This window comes from Lynx rufus, unplaced genomic scaffold, assembly GCF_022079265.1.
Source record: "Lynx rufus isolate CCGP_SWC_20201006 ecotype Redwood Valley unplaced genomic scaffold, mLynRuf1.p SCAF_16, whole genome shotgun sequence".
NCBI lineage: Eukaryota > Metazoa > Chordata > Mammalia > Carnivora > Felidae > Lynx > Lynx rufus.
The window spans coordinates 53377446-53399848 of NW_025814830.1; the positions used below are offsets into that span (position 1 = coordinate 53377446).

General features: G+C 54.6%; 1 protein-coding gene across 1 annotated transcript; it reads left to right on the forward strand.

Moving 5' to 3' along the window:
- Positions 1 to 29: 29 nt before the first annotated feature.
- On the forward strand, positions 30 to 22148 carry DNAAF1 (dynein axonemal assembly factor 1). The gene is made up of 12 exons (XM_047078846.1): positions 30 to 153; positions 2523 to 2658; positions 3162 to 3253; positions 5346 to 5567; positions 5696 to 5862; positions 8415 to 8536; positions 11165 to 11331; positions 14910 to 15176; positions 18410 to 18519; positions 19757 to 19813; positions 20666 to 21032; positions 22054 to 22148. Exons 1-12 carry the CDS (start codon positions 30 to 32, stop codon positions 22146 to 22148), a joined length of 1926 nt encoding a protein of 641 aa, XP_046934802.1.
- The last annotated feature ends 255 nt before the right edge of the window (positions 22149 to 22403 follow it).

Here is a 22403-nt window from a genome sequence, read left to right on the forward strand (position 1 = left end):
ACGGGGCTTTCGGGGCTTCCGGAATAAGCATGCACCCCGAGACCTCGGAGCCTGTGGTGGACGGGCCGGCGGAGCAGGGCTGCGCGCAGGAGCCGGGCGTGGAGGAGTCGGCGGGCGACCACGGGGACGCAGACCTGGGGGGCCTCAAGGAAGGTGCCGACTGCCGCCCCAGGGAGCCGAGGGGGGGCGAGGGGCTGCCCCCAGCACCACACCTGACCTTCCCAGCCAGCGAGAACAACAGTAATAATAACAGGAGCGGCACACGCTTTTTAAAGGATGCGTGCCCAGCGTTCACCTCGTTTGAGCCTTACACCCTGCCCTCTGCGGTAGGCGCTCCTCCCCCAGTTCACAGAGATGAGGAAACGGACTTAAAGAGGTTTTGAAACTGGCTCCAAATGGATCACCTTCATTCGGTCAATGACAGAACAGACTCATGCTGCATAGTCCGACTCCGGAGCGCTAGCCCTTGCCCAACACCCCCTTCCCCCATCGCCCACCTGTTCCATGTTTTCAACGTATCTCTTTGTTGCTACCACCGTGTAAGACCGAAGGCTCTCCCCTTCTAGACCACAGGCTGTGTTGGGGCAGGATTTCCTGATCGAATTCAATGTCCAGCCCAGTGCCTGGTCCGTGGTAGAGAGTGAGTGAGGAGCTGGTGATTCTGGGGTCAGTGGGTGACTGCCTCCACAGGGTTTCCCAGAATGGGTTTAGAAGGCAGCCTTCACCCTCTGCTCCCATTTCGCCGCTCCATTTCCTAAGGGAAATCTTTTAACGACGAGACAAACTACTTGATTTGTATTTCATTTTTTGGACGCAGTCAACAAACGTGTCTTGAGCACTGACCTGTCCAGGCAAGCCCTGTATGAAAGAGCTGTAGGGAAGCCTTGTAGCCGTCTGGAAAGAGACAGGCTTTGGAGCTGCTCACGCTGGGTATGGGTTGTGGCTCTGCAACTAACTAGCTTTATGGCTGCCAGCCCAGGGTTTAAACCTCTCTTTGGGGGCAGTCTCCTCATCTGTAAGCAGGGATAATCATAATTAGGTTGCTGGGTTACTGTGGGCCATTAATCAACGCTAGCTCTTGTCATTCATGCAACCAGTCAATCATTACGTATATGGAGCACCTCCTCTTTATTCCACAAACACTTATCTGGTGCCTCTCTTGGCTGGGCATTGTGTGCAGTGGGAAATAGAAGAGTGTAAGACACAGCCGTTTAGTGTGGTTCGATAGACCACAGGAACACAGAGTGCAGTCACCAGTGGCTCTTAAAGGTTAAGTGCATTTGAACTGGCCAATTTTGATTGACCGCTAAAAAAAAAAAATTAAGTGCCTTTAAATGTGCTCATTCTCTTCTTACCAACGATATTTTCACCGTTTTTGTTTCTTTTCCTGTGGTTTTTCTTTCGAGAACTTTTACAAAAGAAGAGAGAACATCATAACAAGCGCCCAGGCACCGTCACTAAGAATTGAAAATGATCAATACTTTATCATTTCTGCTTCAGATCTTTTTTCAACTTAAGAAATAAGGCATTTTTGGGGCGCCTGGGTGGCGCAGTCGGTTAAGCATCCGACTTCAGCCAGGTCACGATCTCGTGGTCCGTGAGTTCGAGCCCCGCGTCAGGCTCTGGGCTGATGGCTCGGAGCCTGGAGCCTGTTTCCGATTCTGTGTCTCCCTCTCTCTCTGCCCCTCCCCCGTTCATGCTCTGTCTCTCTCTGTCCCAAAAATAAAAAAAAAAAAACGCTGAAAAAAAAAGAAATAAGGCATTTCAGATAAAGTTGACGTTCCTTTTGGCCTCCTGCCCTCCGTTCATTCTCTGCTCCCCTTCTCCAGAATTTTGTATGAATTCAATCACCTCTGTCTCTGTAATATATCCTTAAACGGTGCAGAGCATTGGTTTGTATGTTTTAAACTTGTATGAATGTTATCCTGGGCTTATTACGAAACTTGCTTTTTCATTTCATACACGTTTCTGAGAATTATCCGTATTTTTTTAATGTGTGTCTATTTTTGAGAGACAGAGAGGGAGACACAGAATCCGAAGCAGGCTCCAGGTTCTGAGCTGTCAGCACAGACCCCCACCCAGGGCTCGAACCCACAAACCGCAAGATCATGACCTGAGCCGAAGTCGGATGCTTAACCGACTGAGTCACCCAGGCGCCCCAAGCATTGTCCATATTGATTGATGTAGCTCCAGTGGCTTCTTTTCCAAGGCAGACTAGTGATCCATTGTTTTATATAACCAGTCGCTATGGATGGATGTTTGCAACTGTTGACACTCTTTGGCTGTGAAAAGTAACACAGAAATGAATATCTTTGCACACGTGTCCTTGCACACCTGTACAAGAGCTTTCATAGAGGACGTGCCCGGAAGCAAACTTCCCGTGGTCCTTACCGATGCTTTACAAACTGTCACCCACGTTCCATACTAAACACAGATACTAATCAAGCTGAAATTGGGCAAATTTTTTTTCTACCCTCCTTGACCTCTATGGAACCAGTCTCTCTCTTTTTTTTTTTTTATAGCAATTGATGATCCTAAGGAAACACGTGTGGGTCCTTCTGACCTACGCTACCCAAGCGAGCAGAAACAGAGTGGCGATAGCGGGGCAGACGGTCACTTAGGACACCAGACAGATGACAAGGGAGACCACGGCCCCAGGTATGTGGGCATGCTGCTGCCAGTGCCAGCGCACATTTACTGAGGAAGGAAGATCGTGTGACCGCCCCTTTGTATCAATAGGGAAACTGAGGCTCGGGGAGGTTAAAGAGCTGGCCCCGGTGTCTGAGAATTGGTAGGGGAGTCAGGACGGCGCTGCCTCTGTGGCACACCTAACCACAATGTATTAAACTTTAATGCCAGACCTGGAGAGAGAAATACTGGCCGTTCTTGATGACGCCGTCGAAAGTATTTTTATTAGAACCTACACGGCAATTTTCACGATTGCCGAAAGTGATGATACGGGACGAGGCCCTGAAAAAGGCGTACTGAAAAAGAACTTAAAAGAGTTACCAGGCAACAAAAAAAAAAAAAAAAAAATTAGTTATCAGGCACGTAGGGTATTTTGGAATTTGGGGAAGAAGTTCTGGACTGTATTGCAAATTGAAATTTCAAATTGCTGACAAATTGCAACGAATTTCCTTTTCATGTTTCTCATGCAACAGAATGACTAAACGTTTTATACAGAAACTCTGCAAGCAACACCAACTTTATATTACCCCAGCATTGAACGACACGCTGTATTTACACTTTAAAGGTAAGGACCTGGGGGCGCCTGGGGGGCTCCGTCGGTTAAGTGCCTGACTTGGGCTCAGGTCATGATCTCACGGTTCATGGTTTTGAGCCCCTCACCGGGCTCTGGGCTCACAGCTCAGGGCCTGGAACCTGCTTTGGATTGTGTGTCCCCCTCTCTCTCTGCCCCTCCCCTGCTTGCTCTCTGTCTCTCTCTCAAAAATAAACATTAAAAAAAAAGTTTTAAGGTAAGGACCTGGCCCAGAAGTGTCGCATCAGGCCAAAGTTATCAAAAGTGTCTTGCTGGGATCCTCTGGAGTTCTCAAAGTATATCAAGGTAGAAATTTCAGAGTTGAGTGGAGATTTACGGAAAAGCAGTATTTCTCCAAAAAGTCTTCCCTGACTGGAGTTTATAAAGGGGGCCGCTGACCGTACCGATACCAGGGAAGTGTGTTGCGATCTTTGATTTATATTTTCTAAAGGACTTTACGTTTTTCAGACCAGCAGTCTGGTGGTGAACACTGGGCTTGGGCGGGATATGTGTTGAAAGATGAGGGTTCTTGGCGGCCCCAGGCCCGAGCAGTAGGAACAGGGCGTCCCGGAGGGCTCAGGTTGGGTGTGCCGAATCACACGTAAACCTCAGCTGGGGTCCGTGGACAGGGCGATTCCCAGCAGTGATGACGAGGAGGGACATCTTCCACTTCCTCTGAACTCAGGGTGGCCAACCTGCTTCGTCGGTCCTCCGTGTGTTCCTTATTCAAGTCAGTAAACCTGGACTTAGAGTCTCTGTGCTCAGTGCTGGAGACACAGAGACACATATGGCCGAGGTGCCTTTGGTGTCCTGCGGGACTGGGCGGCCCCCGGGAGGTGCGCTGTGCCAGGAAGGCCCCCAAGGGCTCTTAAAGAAATGCAGGGGCTCCTAGCTGGTCTCCTCACCTCCACGTTGCCCCCTCCAAAATTCTGCACCCAACGTAGGAATCGCAGGGTATGGGATGATGTCGCAGGGCGGATCCCAAGGGGACCGATCTTTAAGAGGTTGGAAGAAGAGGACCCAACAGGTTGGACTTAGTGGAGAGAGTCAGAAGGTACAAGAGCTGGGAGGGAGGAGTCCCTGGATTCTCTGCTGCTGCCATGGACCAAATTGTCCCCAAACCTAGCGATGAAAACAAATTCAATGTCTGGTACCGTTTCTGAGGGCCGGGAATCTAGGAACAGCTTTGCTGGGTCGTTCTGGCTAATCAGCGATACTACAATTTTTTAATCAAAACTTCTCCAGGGGGGCGCCTGGGTGGCTCAGTCGGTTGACCATCCAACTTCGGCTCAGGTCATGATCTCACAGTCTGTGAGTTCGAGCCCCGCGTCAGGCTCTGGGCTGACAGCTCGGAGCCTGGAGCCTGCTTCGGATTCTGTGTCTCCCCCTCTCTCTGCCCCTCCCTCGCTTGCACTCAGTCTCTCTCTATCTCTCTTAAAATAAATAAACATTAAAAAAATTTTTTTTTAACTTTTTTGGGCAAAAAAAATAACCTTTCAAAGGCTTTGCGTGAGAGCAGAGGAACGATGAACTACAAATTGATAATGAGTTACTGAAGTAAAGAGAATGTTTTCTAACCTTAAATTTGGCTCATAAAACTGAAACCCGGAACGAAACAAAACCCACAGTTAGCACTCACTTTCAGGCTCAGCCGGGTCCCCGCGCTCATGGTACGGCTTCCCTTGGCTGTCTTCCCCTGCTTGGCCCTGCTTCTGGCTCATTTCGGGAAGGCCCCCCATCACCTCCACTCACTCCCGGCCACGAAGGGAAGGTGGTTGCTGCAGGGCTAGGCCCCACCTTACCCGGACTGGCCGTCCCAGCGAAAAGACCACCTCCCTCCAGTGGAGCCAGCAAAACCTCCCAGCTATCACAGTTGGCCCCGCTTGGCTAAGTGTGACTGGCCCCCAGTGAACTGCTAAGACTCTGTTTGGCCCCCCCAGGAAGCCATGGGGCAGCCCCAGGAGAGGAACGCCCCTCAAGGAAGGTGGCCGTGGTGTTCCCCGCGGAAGGAGGTGTGGATGCTTGGCAGGGAGGCATACGCAAGGGTGACCCCGAGCTCCTCTGACGCCCCCTTCCTTCTCACCAGGTTTCAGTCGCATCGAGAACCTGGAAGAGTACACGGGGCTGCGTTGCCTCTGGCTGGAGTGCAACGGGATACAGAGAATCGAGAATCTGGAGGCCCAAACCGAATTGCGATGTCTCTTCCTGCAAGTGAACTTGCTTCATAAAATCGAGAACTTAGAGCCTCTGCAGAAGCTGGATGCCCTCAACCTGAGCAACAATTTCATCAAGACCATTGAAAACCTCTGTAAGATGCCCCCACCCCCGCCCCCCGGGGTCTTTCTCTGTGCCACTGCGCCCACCCCTTTCCCCTGGGGGAGGTTCTGGAGGATTTGTGTACCTTCGTTGCTTACTTCTGCCCGCCTCACCTTCCAGCCTGCCTGCCGGTCCTGAACACGCTCCAGATGGCCCACAATCACTTAGAGACCGTGGAAGACATTCAGCATCTAAAGGAGTGTTTGAAACTTTGCGTCCTCGACCTTTCCCACAATAAGCTGAGTGACCCCGAAATCCTGAGCGTCCTGGAGAGCATGCCTGACTTGGTAAAACGTGCACACGCTCAAAACTTGCGTTCCGTAGATACCGAATCTCTCTTCCCTCCTTTCCTCCGGGCTCTTCCTTCTCCCAGTCTGTCCTCTTGGTGTTTGGAGCTGGCGTAGCTTGAATGCCCAGCCTCCGGGTCATTTCACCCGCAAACGTTTCAGCGTGGGCCGCCGGCAGACGAGGACTTCCTTTCTTGACTGCTCACAGTTACCCCCCACCGGCCCCTCTCACTCCTCCGCCAGAGAAGCCGGCCCCCCTTTCGGGACTTTGCCACATTCCGGATTTGGTTGATTGCACCCCCGTGGTGTCGTTTAGCATGTTCTGCTGGACCCGTGTTTCTTGTGAAATGCTGATGGGGCCGGAGGCGCGGTCCAGTGCAGCTCCAGGCTGCGGCACGTCGCGGGGCCTGTCATCTCTGGTTGTCTCTCTTGCGTGGAACTTGAAGACAGCCTGGTGGCCCCCCCCCCGTGTCGTCAGCCTGCTGCAGCCAGTTGAGGCCCCCCACCCCCACCCCCCGGCTGTGTAGCAGCCACTGGCGAACGCGGACACCGCCTCGATGAGCCATTCCTTCAGGAGCCACGCGGTGGCCATTGTCCAGACCCCATGTGCCTGCCACGTTAGCTGGCGTACTTCTGCAACCGGGAACCCCCTCGTCTAGTGGCTCCCCCATGCGTAGTTCGCACAGAAAAGGCCGGGATGAAGGTCTGGTTCGTTCTTTTTATTCATCGATTTTTGGTAGAGGGGGTCAAGAACCCAGCGACCACTAATGGTGACAATGAACGGCTTTTCTTTCCTGGTGTCATCATAAACTCGGGTTTATGTCTACAGTGTCTGATACGATTTAACCCTTGCTGTCACGTGTACCGAGGAAAGGAAAGTATGACAAGGAAATTTACAAGGAGAGCATTACAAGGGGCACCCAAAACCCCTGAGTTCACGGTTCACCGCTTAGGGCATGGATGTGTAAAGGCAAACCTGGGTCGCTTTAAAGCATGGTAAGCAAATCACAGTTCAGGAACAATCTGAGCAGCTGGTCAAGAAGGGCTAGTTTAGGGGCGCCTGGGTGGCGCAGTCGGTTAAGCGTCCGACTTCAGCCAGGTCACGATCTCGCGGTCCGTGAGTTCAAGCCCCGCGTCGGGCTCTGGGCTGATGGCTCGGAGCCTGGAGCCTGTTTCCGATTCTGTGTCTCCCTCTTTCCCTGCCCTTCCCCCGTTCATGCTCTGTCTCTCTCTGTCTCAAAAATAAATAAACGTTAAAAAAAAAAAAGAAAAATTTTAAAAAAGAAGGGCTAGTTTAGAACTGCCAGCACACGGCGATAATATAAAGCTGTCATATAATACTTTTTGTTTTTTCTCATTGCTTAACTGCCGTAACAAAGTACCACACACTGGGCGGCGTAAGTGACAGAAATGATTTTCTCATGATTCTGGGGGGTAGAAGGTCCAGGATCAAGGTGTCGTTGGGGCTGGTTTCTCCTGAGGCCTCTCTCTGTGGCCTGTAGACAGACGGCTCACTGCGTTGTCACAAGGTCCTTCCCTCTGTGTGTGTCCGAATCCCCTCTTATCCCCGAATCCCCGACACCTGTCAGACCGGACAAGGGCCCACCCCAATGACCTCATGTAATCTGAATCACCTCTTTAAAGGCCCTATCTCCAAATTCGGCCACATTCTGAGGATGCTGGGGTTAGAAATTGAACGCGTGAATTTGGGGGGGGGGGGGACACAGCTCAGTCCGTGGCAAAAGCAGTCTGCTTTACATGACGTTGTGATCGCTTTCAAATCCTCCGCACGCAATGCAGCCCCTTAGTGCCTACCCCTGGGTGTATTGCCCCCACCCCCACCCCAGCCCTGCCGCGCTGGCCCCTGAAGGCACCATGAGAATGGAGAAGGCAGTATGAGAATGATGTTTGGGGAATGCTACGTTAACTAGTGTATGGTGAATTTATTTTCACCAATAACACAAACCACTTTAGATCAGAAAACTCCCGCCTTCAGGCAAACTAGTTTTAAATGGCGCTCCCGGATATCACCTTGGCCGCTCAGTTCTCTGAGTTTCGCAGGCCGGGAAGGAGGAGACGGTGTGTAAAGACGGGGGGAGGCCACGCTGGTCCAACGACATCCAGCACTTTCCATCCTTTCCCTAAGTCAGTGCTTCCTGTCCGCCTGGCTGCGGTGTACGCTTTCTTAAAATGGGTGCTGGCTGGGGAAGAGGGAAAACGATCAATTAGACCGAGGTTAATGTCAGCAAAAGGGCTTGGCTGAGCAAAACAAGGCCCTCGCTGACTCGGAGAGGCCTCCGGATGTGCTTTCCGAGGCTGTTCCGGAAGGACGGTGAGATTCCAGATCTGGAGTTCAAGCGCAAGAAAGCGCTGCTCTATAATCATCAGCTCTGGGGACAGAAAAGTGAGGAGACCCCCTCCGGCTTCCCTGATAAAGTCCTGAGGAGATGGCGTGGGCACACGCGCTGTGTTTTGTTCTCTCAGAGCACCGCACGCGTGAGATATTTCAGTCACACCCCTGTTTTTGTAACTGCTTTGGTTCATGCTTACAGCGTGTACTGAATTTGATGGGAAACCCCGTTATCAAGCACATCGCTAACTATCGAAGGACAGTCACCGTACGACTAAAACATCTAACCTATCTGGATGACAGACCAGTTTTCCCAAAGGACAGGTAAGGAGGGGGGGAGCCTTTGGCTCACATTTTAATACAAAACTGTTGTGCACACTTAACAGTAAACTCGTACAAATTTCTGACTTGGGAGCATTTCCGCACATCGTTACACATTCTTAGGAAACAAGTTTGATGGCTGCGTAACTGTTTATAATAAGAAATTCCCTGTTTTCGAGCACTTATTCATAGATTGGCTTTTTCGTAATCCCCTGATGAGTATCCTTGCATGTAAGTCTCCGACCTCACTCCTGCTGATTTCCATAAGGTGGAATTCTGGAAGTGGTGTTATTAGATTAAGGACTGTGGTTTGAGCCTTTTCAAAGGCGCTTGTGAGTATTTTCCAATTGTTTTTTAGCAAGTTTGCAAAGTTCATAACTTCAGCAGACATAGCCGCGTGAAAGAAATCTTTGCCGGGTTAACCGGAGAGCGAAGACTGTATCTCATTTTATTTGGGGGTAACTGATGGGGTCGGGCGTCAGGCAGGGGCATCGTCTCCGCCCATCGCTTTCTCCCGCGCTCCTTTTGGAGGCCCTTTCCTTCCTGGTTGCTAAGAGCTGTTCCTTATATTAAGAATATTGAACCCAGGACTCCCGTATGTGTTGTCACTACCTTCATCTGTGTTTTTAATTTAAGTCCCTTTTGATTCTCAGAGTAGGCCCCCAGTAGTACGGGCTGCCAGTAATATGTTCTTGAACTCGCAAACTTAAATCCAACCAACAAATATTTCCAATAGAAGTGAGAGCCTCCTCTCCAACCAGGTGAGAAAACAAAACCGCCTGCTTCTGGGCAGTCTGAGTTCTGTCCGCTCCGAGGGGCTCGCTAACGTCCCCGGCCTCACATTCCTCTCCTGGAAGGTGGGGACAATGTGACCGCAGCGTCCTTGTTCCACGTGGGGTTTGAGCAGAGCTGGGCTCAGAGGAGAGAGCGGGAGCCCCACCCGGGGCGGGGCTGACCCCGCAGGGAAGGGTGAACAGGGGTGGGAGCCGGACCCCTGGCGGTGAGACTCCACGCTCTGGCTCAGGGCCCCGAGTCCCCTGGGTCTTAGTTCTAACCGCGCCCACCCCTGGCTGATGGAGCGAGCCACCGGCTGTTCTCTGTGCCCCGGAAGCACTTCACTGGTGTCGCGGGTGTCTACACACGCGTCACCTCGTTAAGCCCTCCTGACCGCACCCCTCATCTCGGAAGCACCTTTTCCACCTGGGGTCTCTTTAACCGGATTTCTTTTCTGTGGACACATCAGCCTCTGGCATACTTGTTTCCTTCTTTAGGGTCTGTCTTTCCCCATAAAAGGGCAGTTCTAACAGAGCGAGTATCGTCACCTCTTGGGTCACCTGCTGCCGTATCCCCAGCCCCTAGAACAATTCACCCATTCAAGGTGTACAAGTCAGTGCTTTCTAGTGTATTCAGGGTTGTGCACCCACCCCCACACCCATTCTAGAATATTTTTGTCGCCCCAGGAAAGTAACCCTTACTCATTAGCTGATATCCCTCATTCTCTATCTCTGTGGATTCTTTCTTTTCTGGATGTTTCATATAAATGGCATCACACCACGTGTGGTCTTTCGTGATCGGCTGAGCAAAATCGTTTCAAGGCTCGTCCACACAGCAGTATGTATCAGTAATCCATTCCAAAACAACGTCACAAAATAATATTCCATTTGGAAATGCCCCATTGTATTTATCCATCCGTTGATGGACTTTTGGGTTGTTTCCACTTTGGGGCTATCGTGAAGGGTGCTGCTACCAATGTTCGTGTGTGGGTGTTTGTGTGGATATCTCTTTTTATCTCAGTTGAGGGGATACTTAGGAGCATCACCCTGGCTTGTACGGGAAGAGTATGTTTATTTTTTTTTTAATTTTTTTTAACATTTATTCATTTTTGAGAGACAGAGACAGAGCGCAAGCAGGGGAGGGGCAGACAGAGAGAGAGAGAGAGGGAGACACAGAATCCGAAGCAGGCGCCAGGCTCTGAGCTGTTAGCACAGAGCCCTACGCGGGGCTCGAACTCACAGACCGTGAGATCATGACCTGAGCCGAAGTCGGACGCTCAACCGACTGAGCCACCCAGGTGCCCCTGTGTGGTTTTTTTTTTGAGTTGTCATAGTTGTTTGTTCGAGACAGAAGCCACCTCCCAGTTACCTTTCTTGTAAATATTTTCTCCCCATCTGTGGCTTCTGATTTCATTAAAAAAAAAACACCTTTTTCTATTTTAAATTATGTTGTCTTTGTGTCGAGTTGTAGAAGTTCTTTATGTATTCTATTTACACATCCTTCAGCAGGCCTATGATTTGCAAATACTTTCCCACATTCTGTGGGTTGTCTTTTTACTTCGTTTACGGTATTCTTTGTGTTACAAACATTTCTAACATCGACGGAGCCCGAGTTCTCTGTTTTTCTTTTGTTGCTGCTGCTTTTGGCATCACATCGGGAGGGTTTTGCAAACCATCAAAGGCATAGGTGTGCGCGTGTTATCTGGAATCCTTGTGGCCACATGTCCCATGTGCCTTCAGTTTGATTTGAGGGAAATGAGCAAGTTTGGTCGGACAGTGTATGTTTTGAATTGACTTTTAACCTGAGAAAATTCAAACCTTCCCAGTTTCTGGTGTTTTTGTTTATCCTCATTGACAGAGCTTGTGCCGAGGCCTGGGCCAGGGGCGGGCTCGCAGCTGAGAAAGAAGAGAGAGAGCAGTGGGAGAGCAGAGAGCGGAAGAAGATCACGGACAGCATCGAAGCCCTAGCGATGATTAAGCGGCGGGCAGAGGAGAGAAAACTGCAGAAAGCCAGCCAGGAGGAAGGTACGCTCGGGGCTCCGTTTAGACTAGAAATCTGGGCTGGCGAACTTGGTCTTTCAACTCTGGGATTTTTTTTAATGTTTATTTATTGAAAGAGAGAGAGAGATCTGGGCTGGCAAACCTGGTCTTTTAACTCTGGGTTTTTTTTTTTTTTATGTTTATTTATTGAGAGAGAGAGAGAGAGAGAGAGAGATCTGGGCTGGAGAACTTGGTCTTTTAACTCTGGGTTTTTTTTTTAATGTTTATTTATTGAGAGAGGGAGAGAGAGAGATCTGGGCTGGCGAACTTGGTCTTTCAAGTCTGTGATTTTTTTTTAATGTTTATTTATTGAGAGAGAGAGTGTGTGTGAGAAGGGTGAGGGGCAGAGAGAGGGAGAGAGAGAATCCCAAGCAGGCTCCATGCCGTCAGTGCAGAGCCCATTGTAGGGCTTGAACTCATCAACTGTGAGATGGTGACGTGAGCCGAAATCAAGAGCCAAATGCTTAATCGACTGAGCCCCCCAGGCGCCCCCGGGATTGATTTATTTTTGACCATTCATTCACACCTGTCTGGTCCATGTGCATGTGGCCTCACCCACCTGCCCCCAGCTCTTCCCAGTGGTGAAAGCACAGTTGTGTTAAAATAGCCTAGTTTTCCAAAATAAATGATGCATCGGTTTTCTATGACTGCCATAACAAATAACCATAAATGTAGGGGCTTAAAACCACACACTTATGATCACAGTTTTGTACGTCAGAAGTCTGACACGGTCCCATGGGACTAAAATCAAGATGTGGGCGGGGCTGCAGGCTTTCTGGAGCCTCCCGGGGAGAATCTGTTCTTTCGTCTTTTCCGGCTTCCAGAGGTGCCCACGCCCCTTGGCCTGTGGCCCCTCCTCCATCTTCCTCTGTGAGACCTTCAACTCTCTCTCCAGCTCTGACCCCCCTGCCCCCCCTCTCTTAGGGATCCATGTGGTGATATCGAGCCCACCTGGATCGTCTAGGATCATCGCCCCATTGTCCTTGACCTCCTCGGCAGAGTCCCTTTTACCACACGAGGCCACATACTCACACGTTCTAGGATTAGGATGTGGACGCCTTTGTGGGGCCATTACTCCGTCTACCACAAATGAACACCGAATCCACATCAAAGCAACCTGGAGTTGTATGGATTTCACGCGCCCCACGTGTAGGGCCGCTGACAGCAGTAACATCAGCCAGCATCTGTACGCCGGGCTTAGTCAGTGCCTTTATCCCGTACCTCAGTCAGACGGATACTAAGGTTGTCTATTATTACTCTATTGCCCCTTGAAATCCACCATTTCACTGCACACAGATTGTCCTCTGCCCATCTGTGGGGAGGGGGCGTCAATAGGTGTCTGCACACCAACGCCAGGCACGGGCACGCGTGCTTACACGGTGCGCACGCGGACATGGTCACAGATCCCAGCAGGGACAGCGCGCGGTTCCGCCCCTCCGCGCAGCCTGCAGCGGCCCTGGCGAGGTGAAGAGGGGTGCCGGGCACCTCTGTTTAGACTTAAGTTGTAAATGAGGAAACCCTACAAGGTTAGCTAGGTTGGGTGACATCCTGGCAAAAGGGCCTCGAAGACCAGCCTGGACGTGGCAGGGGACAGGAGGTGGTGGGCTAGGCAGCAGACAGCTGTCATGGAAGCGATGCTAGGGTCATGAGCTTGGTGGCTCCTGGGGGGAGGGGGCGTGGCAAAAGGTCCAGGCAGGGAGGTGCAGCCCCGGGCGGGAGACAGGCCTTCTGTGCAAATCACCGTGGAAAAACACGGAGGCCCTTGACCGTTTTTGGTTTTTTGTTTTTTTTTTTTAATGGAGATGAAATTCACATAACGGTTTAAAATGAATCATTTTGAGGTGGAATTTAGCACAATCACAGCGTTGTGCAACCCGCATCTGCGTCTAGTTTCAAAATATCGTCATCACTCCGGAATCAAAGCCTGTACCCGTGAGCCGGGACTCCCCTCTCCGTCCTCCCCCAGCCCCCGACAACCGCCCATGTTTCTGGATGCTTCATATATGTGGAACTCTCTGCAAGATGCGACCTGTTGCCTCTGGCTTCTGTCGCCGGGCATGATGTTTTTGCGGTTCCTCCCGGTGGGAGGGAGCACAATCTGTACCATATTCCTTTTCATGTCCCACCTTGACAACACAGTTCTGGGAGCCGGGAATGAAGCACGTTTTCTCTGTGGCACAGATTGTGTTCCCTCTGGTTCGCTCGGACCAGAGCTGACAGTCTGGGTGCCTGTATGAAACTTGTTCAGCCCTCGAAAGCTACTCGAAAGCTACTACTCCTGGCCTGTCAGGACCAGAGCAGGCCTGGGAAAGGTTCTTGGCCCCAAAGACCCTGTGGCCTATTCTAGGATCTCAGAATCTGTCTCCTCGCCTTGACCTCTCTCACCCGATTTTGAGACTCCCCGGTTGGGTGTAAATGACCCCCTTGCTGCCTCCCTAACGTACTGGCCCGAATCCGGGACTCAGAGTCGCCTGCCCACACCTGATGCCCCCGCCAGGATTTGGTCCTGGGTCTGTGCTGGCCCAAGCCCGACACTAGCCTGCAGGATCCTAGGGACGGTCATCAAGGCACCTTAATAAATAAAAACCCCCTTCCTCATCCTGTACCCAGCAGAGGGGCTGGGGTCCCCATGGGGGGTTTTAAATGACATTTGCTGTGTTTCACCCAATTACAACCACACGTGGAAAACAGAAAAGTGGGGCCCGTGGGTGGCTCGGTCGGTTGAGCATCTGCCTCTTGATCTCGGCCCAGGTCACGATCTCACAGTTGGTGGGATGGAAGCCCAGGTCAAGCTCTGTCTGCCAGTGCGGAGCCTGCTTGGGATGCTCTCTCCCTCTCTGCCCCTCCCCAACTTGCGTACACACACTCTCTCTCTCTCTCTCAACATAAATAAGCTTAAAAAAAAAAAGAAAACAGAAAAGCAGCGCTAATAACAAGTGCGGGAAGAACCACCCAGTATTTCGTAGAAGGACCTCGTGGCTCTTCCCCATGCATGGAACCGTGTGTGCTCCTATAGAACAACGGCACGATTCTATTGCTTTCTGCCTCTTGTGGGAAATTAGCATAATATATGTTCCACGAGGTAGGCATTCTCCTATAGTATTTTGTCCTTTTCCAAACTTTTTATTTGGGTAGTTCTCAAATTTTCAGGAAAGCTTAAAGAATAGGGAAACAAACAGCTGTGTCCGTTTAGACTGGATGGTGTTCGACGTTCACACACGCACACGCACACGCACACGCAGAGAGAGTCCTGTTGTGCTGAGCCATCTGGACGTAGAGTACCCCACAGTCCGGAAACCCAAATGCTCCCGTGCGCATCTCCTCAGAGCCTCCTGAGCTGTCTTCTTCAAGGCCGTGTCCCGTTCCGCTAGACGGTGCACCGAGTGGCCCCTCTGGGGACCCTTAGCTCTGCTGATCCGCTTTCATGGACACCATTGCAGTGTCCCCAACAGTCCCCTGAGCTCACGCCCCGTTCACAGTTCGCTGCGTGTCCCCGAGAGACGTCTAGACCATCTCATCCCCCCAGGAGGTCTCCTGTTCACCTGCGGACTTCTCTTGCTCAGGGAAGGAGCCGGTGCCAGGCGAGAAGGACAACGTGGATGCCACCGAGGAAGGGAAGGAAGAGCCTGGTGAGGAGGGAGGGCGGCGGCAGAAAATGGAGCTGTTTGTCAGGGAAAGCTTCAAGGCCAAGGATGAGCTATTCCCGGAAAAGTCGGGTCTCGTGGGGGAGCTGCCCGTGGACGTCACCGGAGCCACTGAAGGCCAGGGGCCAGGGGGGGCACCCCTGGAGGAGACCCTGAAGCCGGCCGCCCCCGGAGCTGCCTGCGGAGGTAAGGAGCGGAGAGCCACACGCGTGCGCCCTCGGGGACCCATGCGTCCCCGGGGACCGTGGCCTCTGAGCCACGCGCCTGTGGGGCCCGGGCTACTTTCCACCTCCTCCGATTCTGTGTCTCTAGGATGAAGTATACGTGTCTCATTTTCTAGAGCAGCGCTGCCCACGGGAACATAATGGGGCCATAACTGCATTTTCTGGTAAACAAGGTCAAAAGACATGGGGAAAACACGAAAGGTGTATTTTACTGAATCCGTTATATCTAAAAGATAATCATTTGGGGCACCTGGGTGGCTCAGTCGGTTAGGCGTCCAGTGTCGACTCATGTCATGATCGCGCTGTTCACGAGTTCAAGCCCCGCGTCCAACTCTGTGCTGACAGCTCAGAGCCTGGAGCCTGGTTCGGATTCTGTGTCTCCCTCTCCCTCTGCCCCTACCCTGCTTGTGCATGCTCTCTCTCTCTCTTAAATTTTTAAATTTGAAATTCTTGAATTTCCCTCTCTTAAAATTTTTTTTTTTAATTTAAAAATTAAAAAAAAAAAATAATCACGCAGATCTGGGCACAGCAGGCCGCCTGGCAGGTTCCGGCCGCGTTCCTTGGGTCCTGCTTAACTAGCAGATAAACCCGGGACTCACCCGCGACGCTGCCCTATGGCTGTGGCATTGGTGAAGGGAGCCAGACCTGGAAAATGCCCCGTCTATAGGGCCTTGAGAGACGGGGAACATTTTGTTCCCCTGAGCAGCCTTGGGGGTCTGGTCGGGGAGTTGAACTGGTCTGACCCGAACACAGGGATCCCAGAAGGAAGGTCCCCAGGGTCTGGGAGAGACCGGGGAGTAACCCTGTCCCCAGACCATCGAGGATACAGCCAGAGGGGCAGGGCCACACCCCCGAGTGCCAGGCAGGGGTGAATCCTTTTCCGGCTAAAGGATTTGAACAGAGCAGACCAGCCTCGACGACTCACCCGGCTGAGGCCCACCCTGCTCCCCGCCCCCCGATACCGCCCCACCAACCACGGGGATTTAGAGCCACGTCCTCGTCTTCGGTGAAGTCGGAAAAACCCGTCTCGCAGCCTCGCCTTTGACACGCCGTTCCTGCTGTGCCTGAGACCCAAGAATTTCCCAGGGATGAGTTACATCTGAAGGGCCTCGGTCAGGGAAAGAAAACGTCCTCTGGTGCTCAGCTCGCCCCTCCTCAGACGCCGGTCACCGCTCTTCAGACTTTGCCATGAGGCTGGAGTGCTTCTCCAAGAAGCAGGACTTGTTCTGAATAACTTCTTCCTTGGGAAACACCCGGGCTGCTTTGTATGCCCACGACCTGGCTTTGCCGGACAGCGGCTGTCAACCCCAGGGCCTGGTCATCTTTGTTCCCTCGAAGAGAAGGTCTACCAGAAGGGTTTTTCCCCAGGATTCCCACAGGTGGACATATGACAGGGCTTGTTATTTAAAAGGCACAACACAGGCGTGACCACACGGGGAAGCTGACCCTCCGGGCCGCTGAGGGCCACGGCCTTTGCTTTCTGTGGCCCCTGCGCATCCTGAGAGGGGAGCTGGGCTGGCAGAGCGCGGAGATCCTCCTTCCACTTTGAGTCCAACGACTCAGCCCCGGGAAAGGCAAATCTAAACAAAAACCTTATGCTTAGAAAACTGCTTTTCCGTTCACCTTTCCTACGTTAGACAGTCTTGCGTCATAACTGAAGGACGGAGGGAACCAAGAGACAACCACGTGACCAGCCCTGCTGAATTTCCCGTGCAGATTCTGAGGTCCGGGCATGGTCGCCTGAGTCACTGCCCCAGCCCCACCGGAAGTCTGCATCTCGGGGCAGAGGGAGCCGCTAGGAGAGCGGAGGGCACAGCACCCACCGTCACCGCCACCGTGGAAATGCGGCACCTTCCGCCCCGAGTTACACTCTCCCTGGAGGAGTCCGCTGCGTCCCGGCGGACACGAAAACGGTCTGAGAATGACCCGTGTTTCCCTGAGACACACCGCGTGCAGGCAAAGCGGTGCCGTTTCTGCAGACACCCTGCGATCAAAGCCACGTCCGACCCTTCCGTCAGCAAACCCCAAAACCTCTCTGAGCCTGTCTCAGCCCCTGTGAAATGAAAACGGTCTGTGTGCCACGGTGCGGAAGCGATGCGCGCAATAATTGTTCGTCTCTTCCCGGCCCCACGCCTAAGCAAATCGTTCCTTAGGAAACAAAAGGACCCTGGCCCTGCCTTGACTACGACCACAGTGCCATGAACAGGACAAGGGGTGTGGGAGGAAGGGCCGGCCGGGTGGGGAGGCAGACCACGGCAGTAATTACAAGTACGGAGCTTGCGGCTCTCCTCCGAGGAGCCACAGGGATGGCCACATGGAGACCGTGACCGCCGGGCCTAGTGAGTGAAGGCCCAGAGGGCCAGCCCGGGGCCATCCACAGAGGCCACCACAGAAACCCTCTGCCCGCCTCCTCGTCTCATGCTAAATCGGTGTCCAGTGTGGCTCTGAGCCAAACTGGACCTAAGTGTGACAAGAAAAGTTGGGCTGCTGATGTCTACTTCCTGCAGCCATGAGACTCAACAGCAAGCAGAGGACGGGACCACGGATAGGGCCTGGGGGACCACGGATAGAGCCTGGGGGACATGGATAGGGCCTGGGGGCCACGGATAGGGCCTGGAGGCCACGGATAGGGCCTGGGGGACCACGGATAGGGCCTGGGGGACATGGATAGGGCCTGGGGGCCACAGATAGGGCCTAGGGGACCTGGGAGAGTAGGAGCCTCGAGGAGGAAGAGGAACCCATCCCCACTCCACGGTCCCGGCAACCCCACGTGATTAGCGGGCACCCCTGACACTCGTGCCCTGACCGGGGACAGGCGGTCCCAGTGGGTGGTGGGCTCAGCCCCTCCTGGGCAGGGCCGGGACCCTGGACTCTCGAGCTTGCCTCCCCCGCGTCTCCCCAGTCGGCCTTTATCTCCTTGATAAATCTCTGAACCCAACAGGGCCTCCTCCCAGGCGCCTGCGTATTCCGCGCCGCTCACCGGCTGGTACGGTTATCTTGCCGGAGTCGCTGCCGAGTTCCAGCAAGAGGGCGGCTTTTTCCTCTCCCCTCTGCTTTAGACAGAGCCCTGTCCTCGTCTGGGGGTTCTCGCGGCTCCCGTCCCAGGGGCTGGCCTCCCCCTCTTCTTGGGCTTGTCAGCCCGACCACCGCGCGTGCAACTAGCCCCAAGGTTAATAACTCTGTGCTTGTTCTTAGACTCGCCCCCCCAGACTGCGGCCACCGAGGGTGCGTTAGGCACGGGACTTGATGGAGAGGAAGACTTGGGAACCACCAAATCGGAGGCAAAGGAGAAGCTCTTCATCGATGTACGTAACGAGCTGCATCTGGAGAGAAGTGTCCTCTTGACCGTTGCTATTAGATCACATCCAAACCTTCAAAACCCTCACGCCCCAAAGCGCGCTCTGCGGCCAACAGGCCTGACATTCCCAAGCTGGCTAGGATTCACTCTGGACCTCGTGACCAGACCCACCTTCTAACACGACCTCCCCGGGGGTTCGTACACGGGCACGGTCAAGATCGAGCCGGGCTGGCCCAGAGGTTTCCCCAGGAGGTACACTGCAAAGCAATCCCGTCCCGCTAGCCTCATGCAGAATTGTGGAGAACGTGACATTTATCACGGGAGCCTCTACTCCTCCGAGGACGGCTGTCCAGCCAGCGGCGAATGCCATCGTCCTGGCCCGTGGCCGCTCCGGCTTCCTGACCGAGGGCCCGTCTGGCCTTGCGAACACCCCTTCTCCCAGACGTTCCGTTTGGGGACCGGTCGTAAATGCTCTGGCCCGCAGGAACGGGAAGCGTGGGATTTCACACGTTTTGTCACAATCCCTAGGAGGTGTGTTTGGGGGGTGGGGGGGGCAAGGGGGTGGGGAGGCATTTCTCACCCCTTTATTTCCACGCCCACCAGACAGCCTCTCTGGGCACGAGCGGGCCCCTTTAGCTTAAACCCATGCGCACAGCTACGCCTGCCCCTGCCTCCTTCCTGGCAAACCTCACAACCGCATGCGACTCAGTAAGAGTTAAACGGCGCGGTCAGCATCTAGTTTTCTGAGCCTATGGATGCTGAGGAACAAAACAGGGTTAATTGGAGAACCAGCTGTATAAGGGAAGATGGCTAATACTTCTGGTTCTTACTCTGCCTGGCACTGGTCTCAAACGCGTGGGTATTGACTGGTTGAAACTTCCAAAACTCTGCGAGGTGGTAGCTGCCATTATCATCCCCACCGCACGGAGGAAGGGAGTGAGAAACCGGTACACTCGTGGTGCAGTGGGTTCGGGCCCCGTCACTCTCCCCAGACGAAGGGGCCGTGTCTCTAAAGCCACAGAGAAGCGGGGCAAGAGGTAGCCATTCCCGCAGGCCTCGGTCACTGTCATTGCCGCGGTCTGGGTTCCCGACGCGTGTGAGAGCGTGCACGGTGGCCCGTCGGGTCCTTCCTCATTTCTCCCGCGCGCGGTGCTGGCGCACGACCTGGGCCCGTGGGCCATGCGCACGCCCCTGCTGCGCCTGTGTGTGCGTCGCCTGGTGACGGGGACTCTCTGCTCTTCTAGGACCTGCCCGACTTGGAGGACGAGGACGCCGGCGAGCCTCTGGACGGCCAGGACGAGGTCATCAGCCCCGCCTTCCCGCACGAACCTCGTGTCACGTCACCCCAGTCTTGTCACCTACGGGGCACGGCCCCTTGGCGCGAGTCAGGCGCTCCTGTGCCACGGCACCGCGCCCTCGGCCGTCCCTCACCAAAGGAAGGGCGGCTGCCGTCGCCCGCTTCTGTGAGGTCCTCCCGAGGGCACATTGTGTCACGACGTCCAGTACCTGCTTCTCATACATAATTACCTGACCACGCGTCTCTGTCCTTCTCGGGTACCGTACGCTCGCTTTCGGGACGTCTGTCCTATAGCGACACTCCTACGGGGAAGGCGAGCGTCCAGGGCAGGATGGGTTCCCCCAGGTGGACCGGAGCCGCCTCCCTCCAGCATCACCGGGGCCCGAGAGAGAGGAAAGCGTGAGACACCGTCTCCGTCCAGGAGCTCATCACGGAGGAAGGAAACACACACAAGACCACAGTCCCCGTGGGGGCCTCGTCCCCAGGGGGCCACATCGGGTGGAGCGTATGGCAGCCCGAGGCCGAGGCTCAGAGCGGAGCCCATCTGGAGCCCCGGGAGGGCTGGCGTGGCAGGCACAGGGCGGGCGAGGCGAGCGTGGCCGCACAGCGACAGAAGGTGCAGAGGACCGCGGCCCTGCCGGGGAGCTCGGCTCCGCCCCGGGGGCTCTGGACGGCTGGCCGAGGGCATCCGTCCTGACGCCCGACTGCCCGAGGGCACGGTGCTGGGCTCCCGCACGCCTTTCTTGTGCGTGACGACAGTAGTTTATGACCAGTGAGGGAGCAGAATCAGCGCCGGGCATTTGACCATGACCATCGTGAAAGCAGAAACGTTCACGCGCCTTTTCTCTCTCAACAGGCGTGCATTCCAAAGGTTACAGCCATCTCGAACTCGAGTGACGACAGTGACCCTGAGCTGGACTACTCCTCACTCCCAGAGCTGGAGAACATCCCAGATACCCTTTCAAACATATTCGCAATCCCCAAGGACACCTCGAGGAAGGCTGAGACGCCCTTTACAGGCATATTGAAAGCGGCAACAGCAAAGAGGGTCTTGGAAACCCCAAGTCTTAGGGACGCTAAGTCCCCACGCCCACTGATTCAAGAGCTCCACGACGAGGGACCTTCAGGCCAACCACCGACGCCCCCAACCTGCCGAAAGGACACCACACTGCCCCCTTCCAGTGAGGACGGGGACAGCGGCCTACTCTCAGCCTCTCCCCCAGGTAACACCACCCTACGAGGCTCAGATGGTGGGGACACGACCCGCTTACCCCAGACCCAGGGAGGACGGCCGGCAGGCTGGAGAGGGCCGATCACAACAGACCACGGAGACCACTGTAGATCGTGTCCGAGTGTGGCTCTGACGTTGCTACTCGCTGGCCTGGGCGGACGGCCACAGAGCCGACACGCTCCTGGGCGGGCAAGCGGGCGCCTCCGGGGCTGCTTAAGGCCACACAGGTCTCCGGGGGCCTGGGGAGCCTGTGTCATTCCCCGCCCCCCACCCCCCACCCGATCCTCGGCCTCTCCAGACCCAGGCTTCCGAGGGAGGGCGGGGTCTGGGGACACCAGAGCTGGGAGTGCGGGACAAAATGAGGGTGACCCCTGGCCGGAGAGTGGCGTCCTCTGCGTGGACGAGTGGCATAGTGCCGGCAGGGAAGGGAGGTTCGGCAGGCAGGGGGCGGCCGGCTGGGGGGGTACGTGAAGTCACAGACCAACACATCAGCCTGGTCTGGCGCCGGGGGCCCACACACGTGGCCGGGGAAACGCATGTTTGGGGAAGCGGGTAACAGGCAAACAAGGTGGGTGTAAGTAGTTCAGGAACTGTCGCCGGGTCTCTGTCGAGCCCAGACGATTCCTGCTCTCACCCAACACTAGCTGGTAACCAGATTTCTTCCTTTTTTCCTTAAGTTCATTCATTTATTTCGAGACGGAAAGAGAGACAGAGAGAGCATGCGCGCACACACGCACAAGAGCAGGGGAGGGGCAGAGAGAGGGAGAGAGAACCCCAAGCAGGCTCCGCACGGTCAGTGCAGAGCCTGGTTCGGGACCTGAACTCACAAAACGTGAGATCACGACCTGAGCCAAAACCAGAAGCCGGTTGCTTAACCAACTGAGGGCCCCAGGCGCCCCTGCCAGGCTCCCTTCCCGACACCAGCTCACGTGGTTGCCTCAAGGCCCACGCGCAGGAAGACGTGGGGGTTGACCACGTCTCCAGAGAACACAGTTACCCTCTCTCCCGACTAGGAAACATCGCCGAGAAGAACGGGCCACGGTTGGAGACGGAGCTCGCAGAGCCCGAGGCGGGAGGCCGCGAGGACACTGAATTTGGCTCGGACTGAACCCCAAGGTGACCCTTGACTGACGTCCCTAGACTGACGGGGACGGTGAGCCCGTGACCAGGGCCCCCCGTGGGCGCAGCCCCCCTCGGCGGGGCTCCCCTTGCTTCCAAAGAGCTGCCCTTGCTGAGGGCGCCGGGCGCCCGGCTCCCCCCATGCCGGCACCCCCCCCAAGTGCGGACGGCGCTGCAGTCCCACTCAAAGCACAACGTGTCGCCCCCCTCCGCCCCCCCATCCTCCACGGCGTGAACTGTGTAA

What these genes read in the sequence shown, in the direction of transcription:
- DNAAF1 (XM_047078846.1), top strand. Translation starts at nt 30, where the DNA reads ATGCACCCCGAGACCTCGGAGCCTGTGGTGGACGGGCCGGCGGAGCAG. An exon ending in CCAGTTTTCCCAAAGGACAG is followed by an intron (nt 8,537 to 11,164) that starts GTAAGGAGGGGG and finishes CCTCATTGACAG; the next exon opens with AGCTTGTGCCGAGGCCTGGG. An exon ending in ACTCTCAGCCTCTCCCCCAG is followed by an intron (nt 21,033 to 22,053) that starts GTAACACCACCC and finishes TCTCCCGACTAG; the next exon opens with GAAACATCGCCGAGAAGAAC.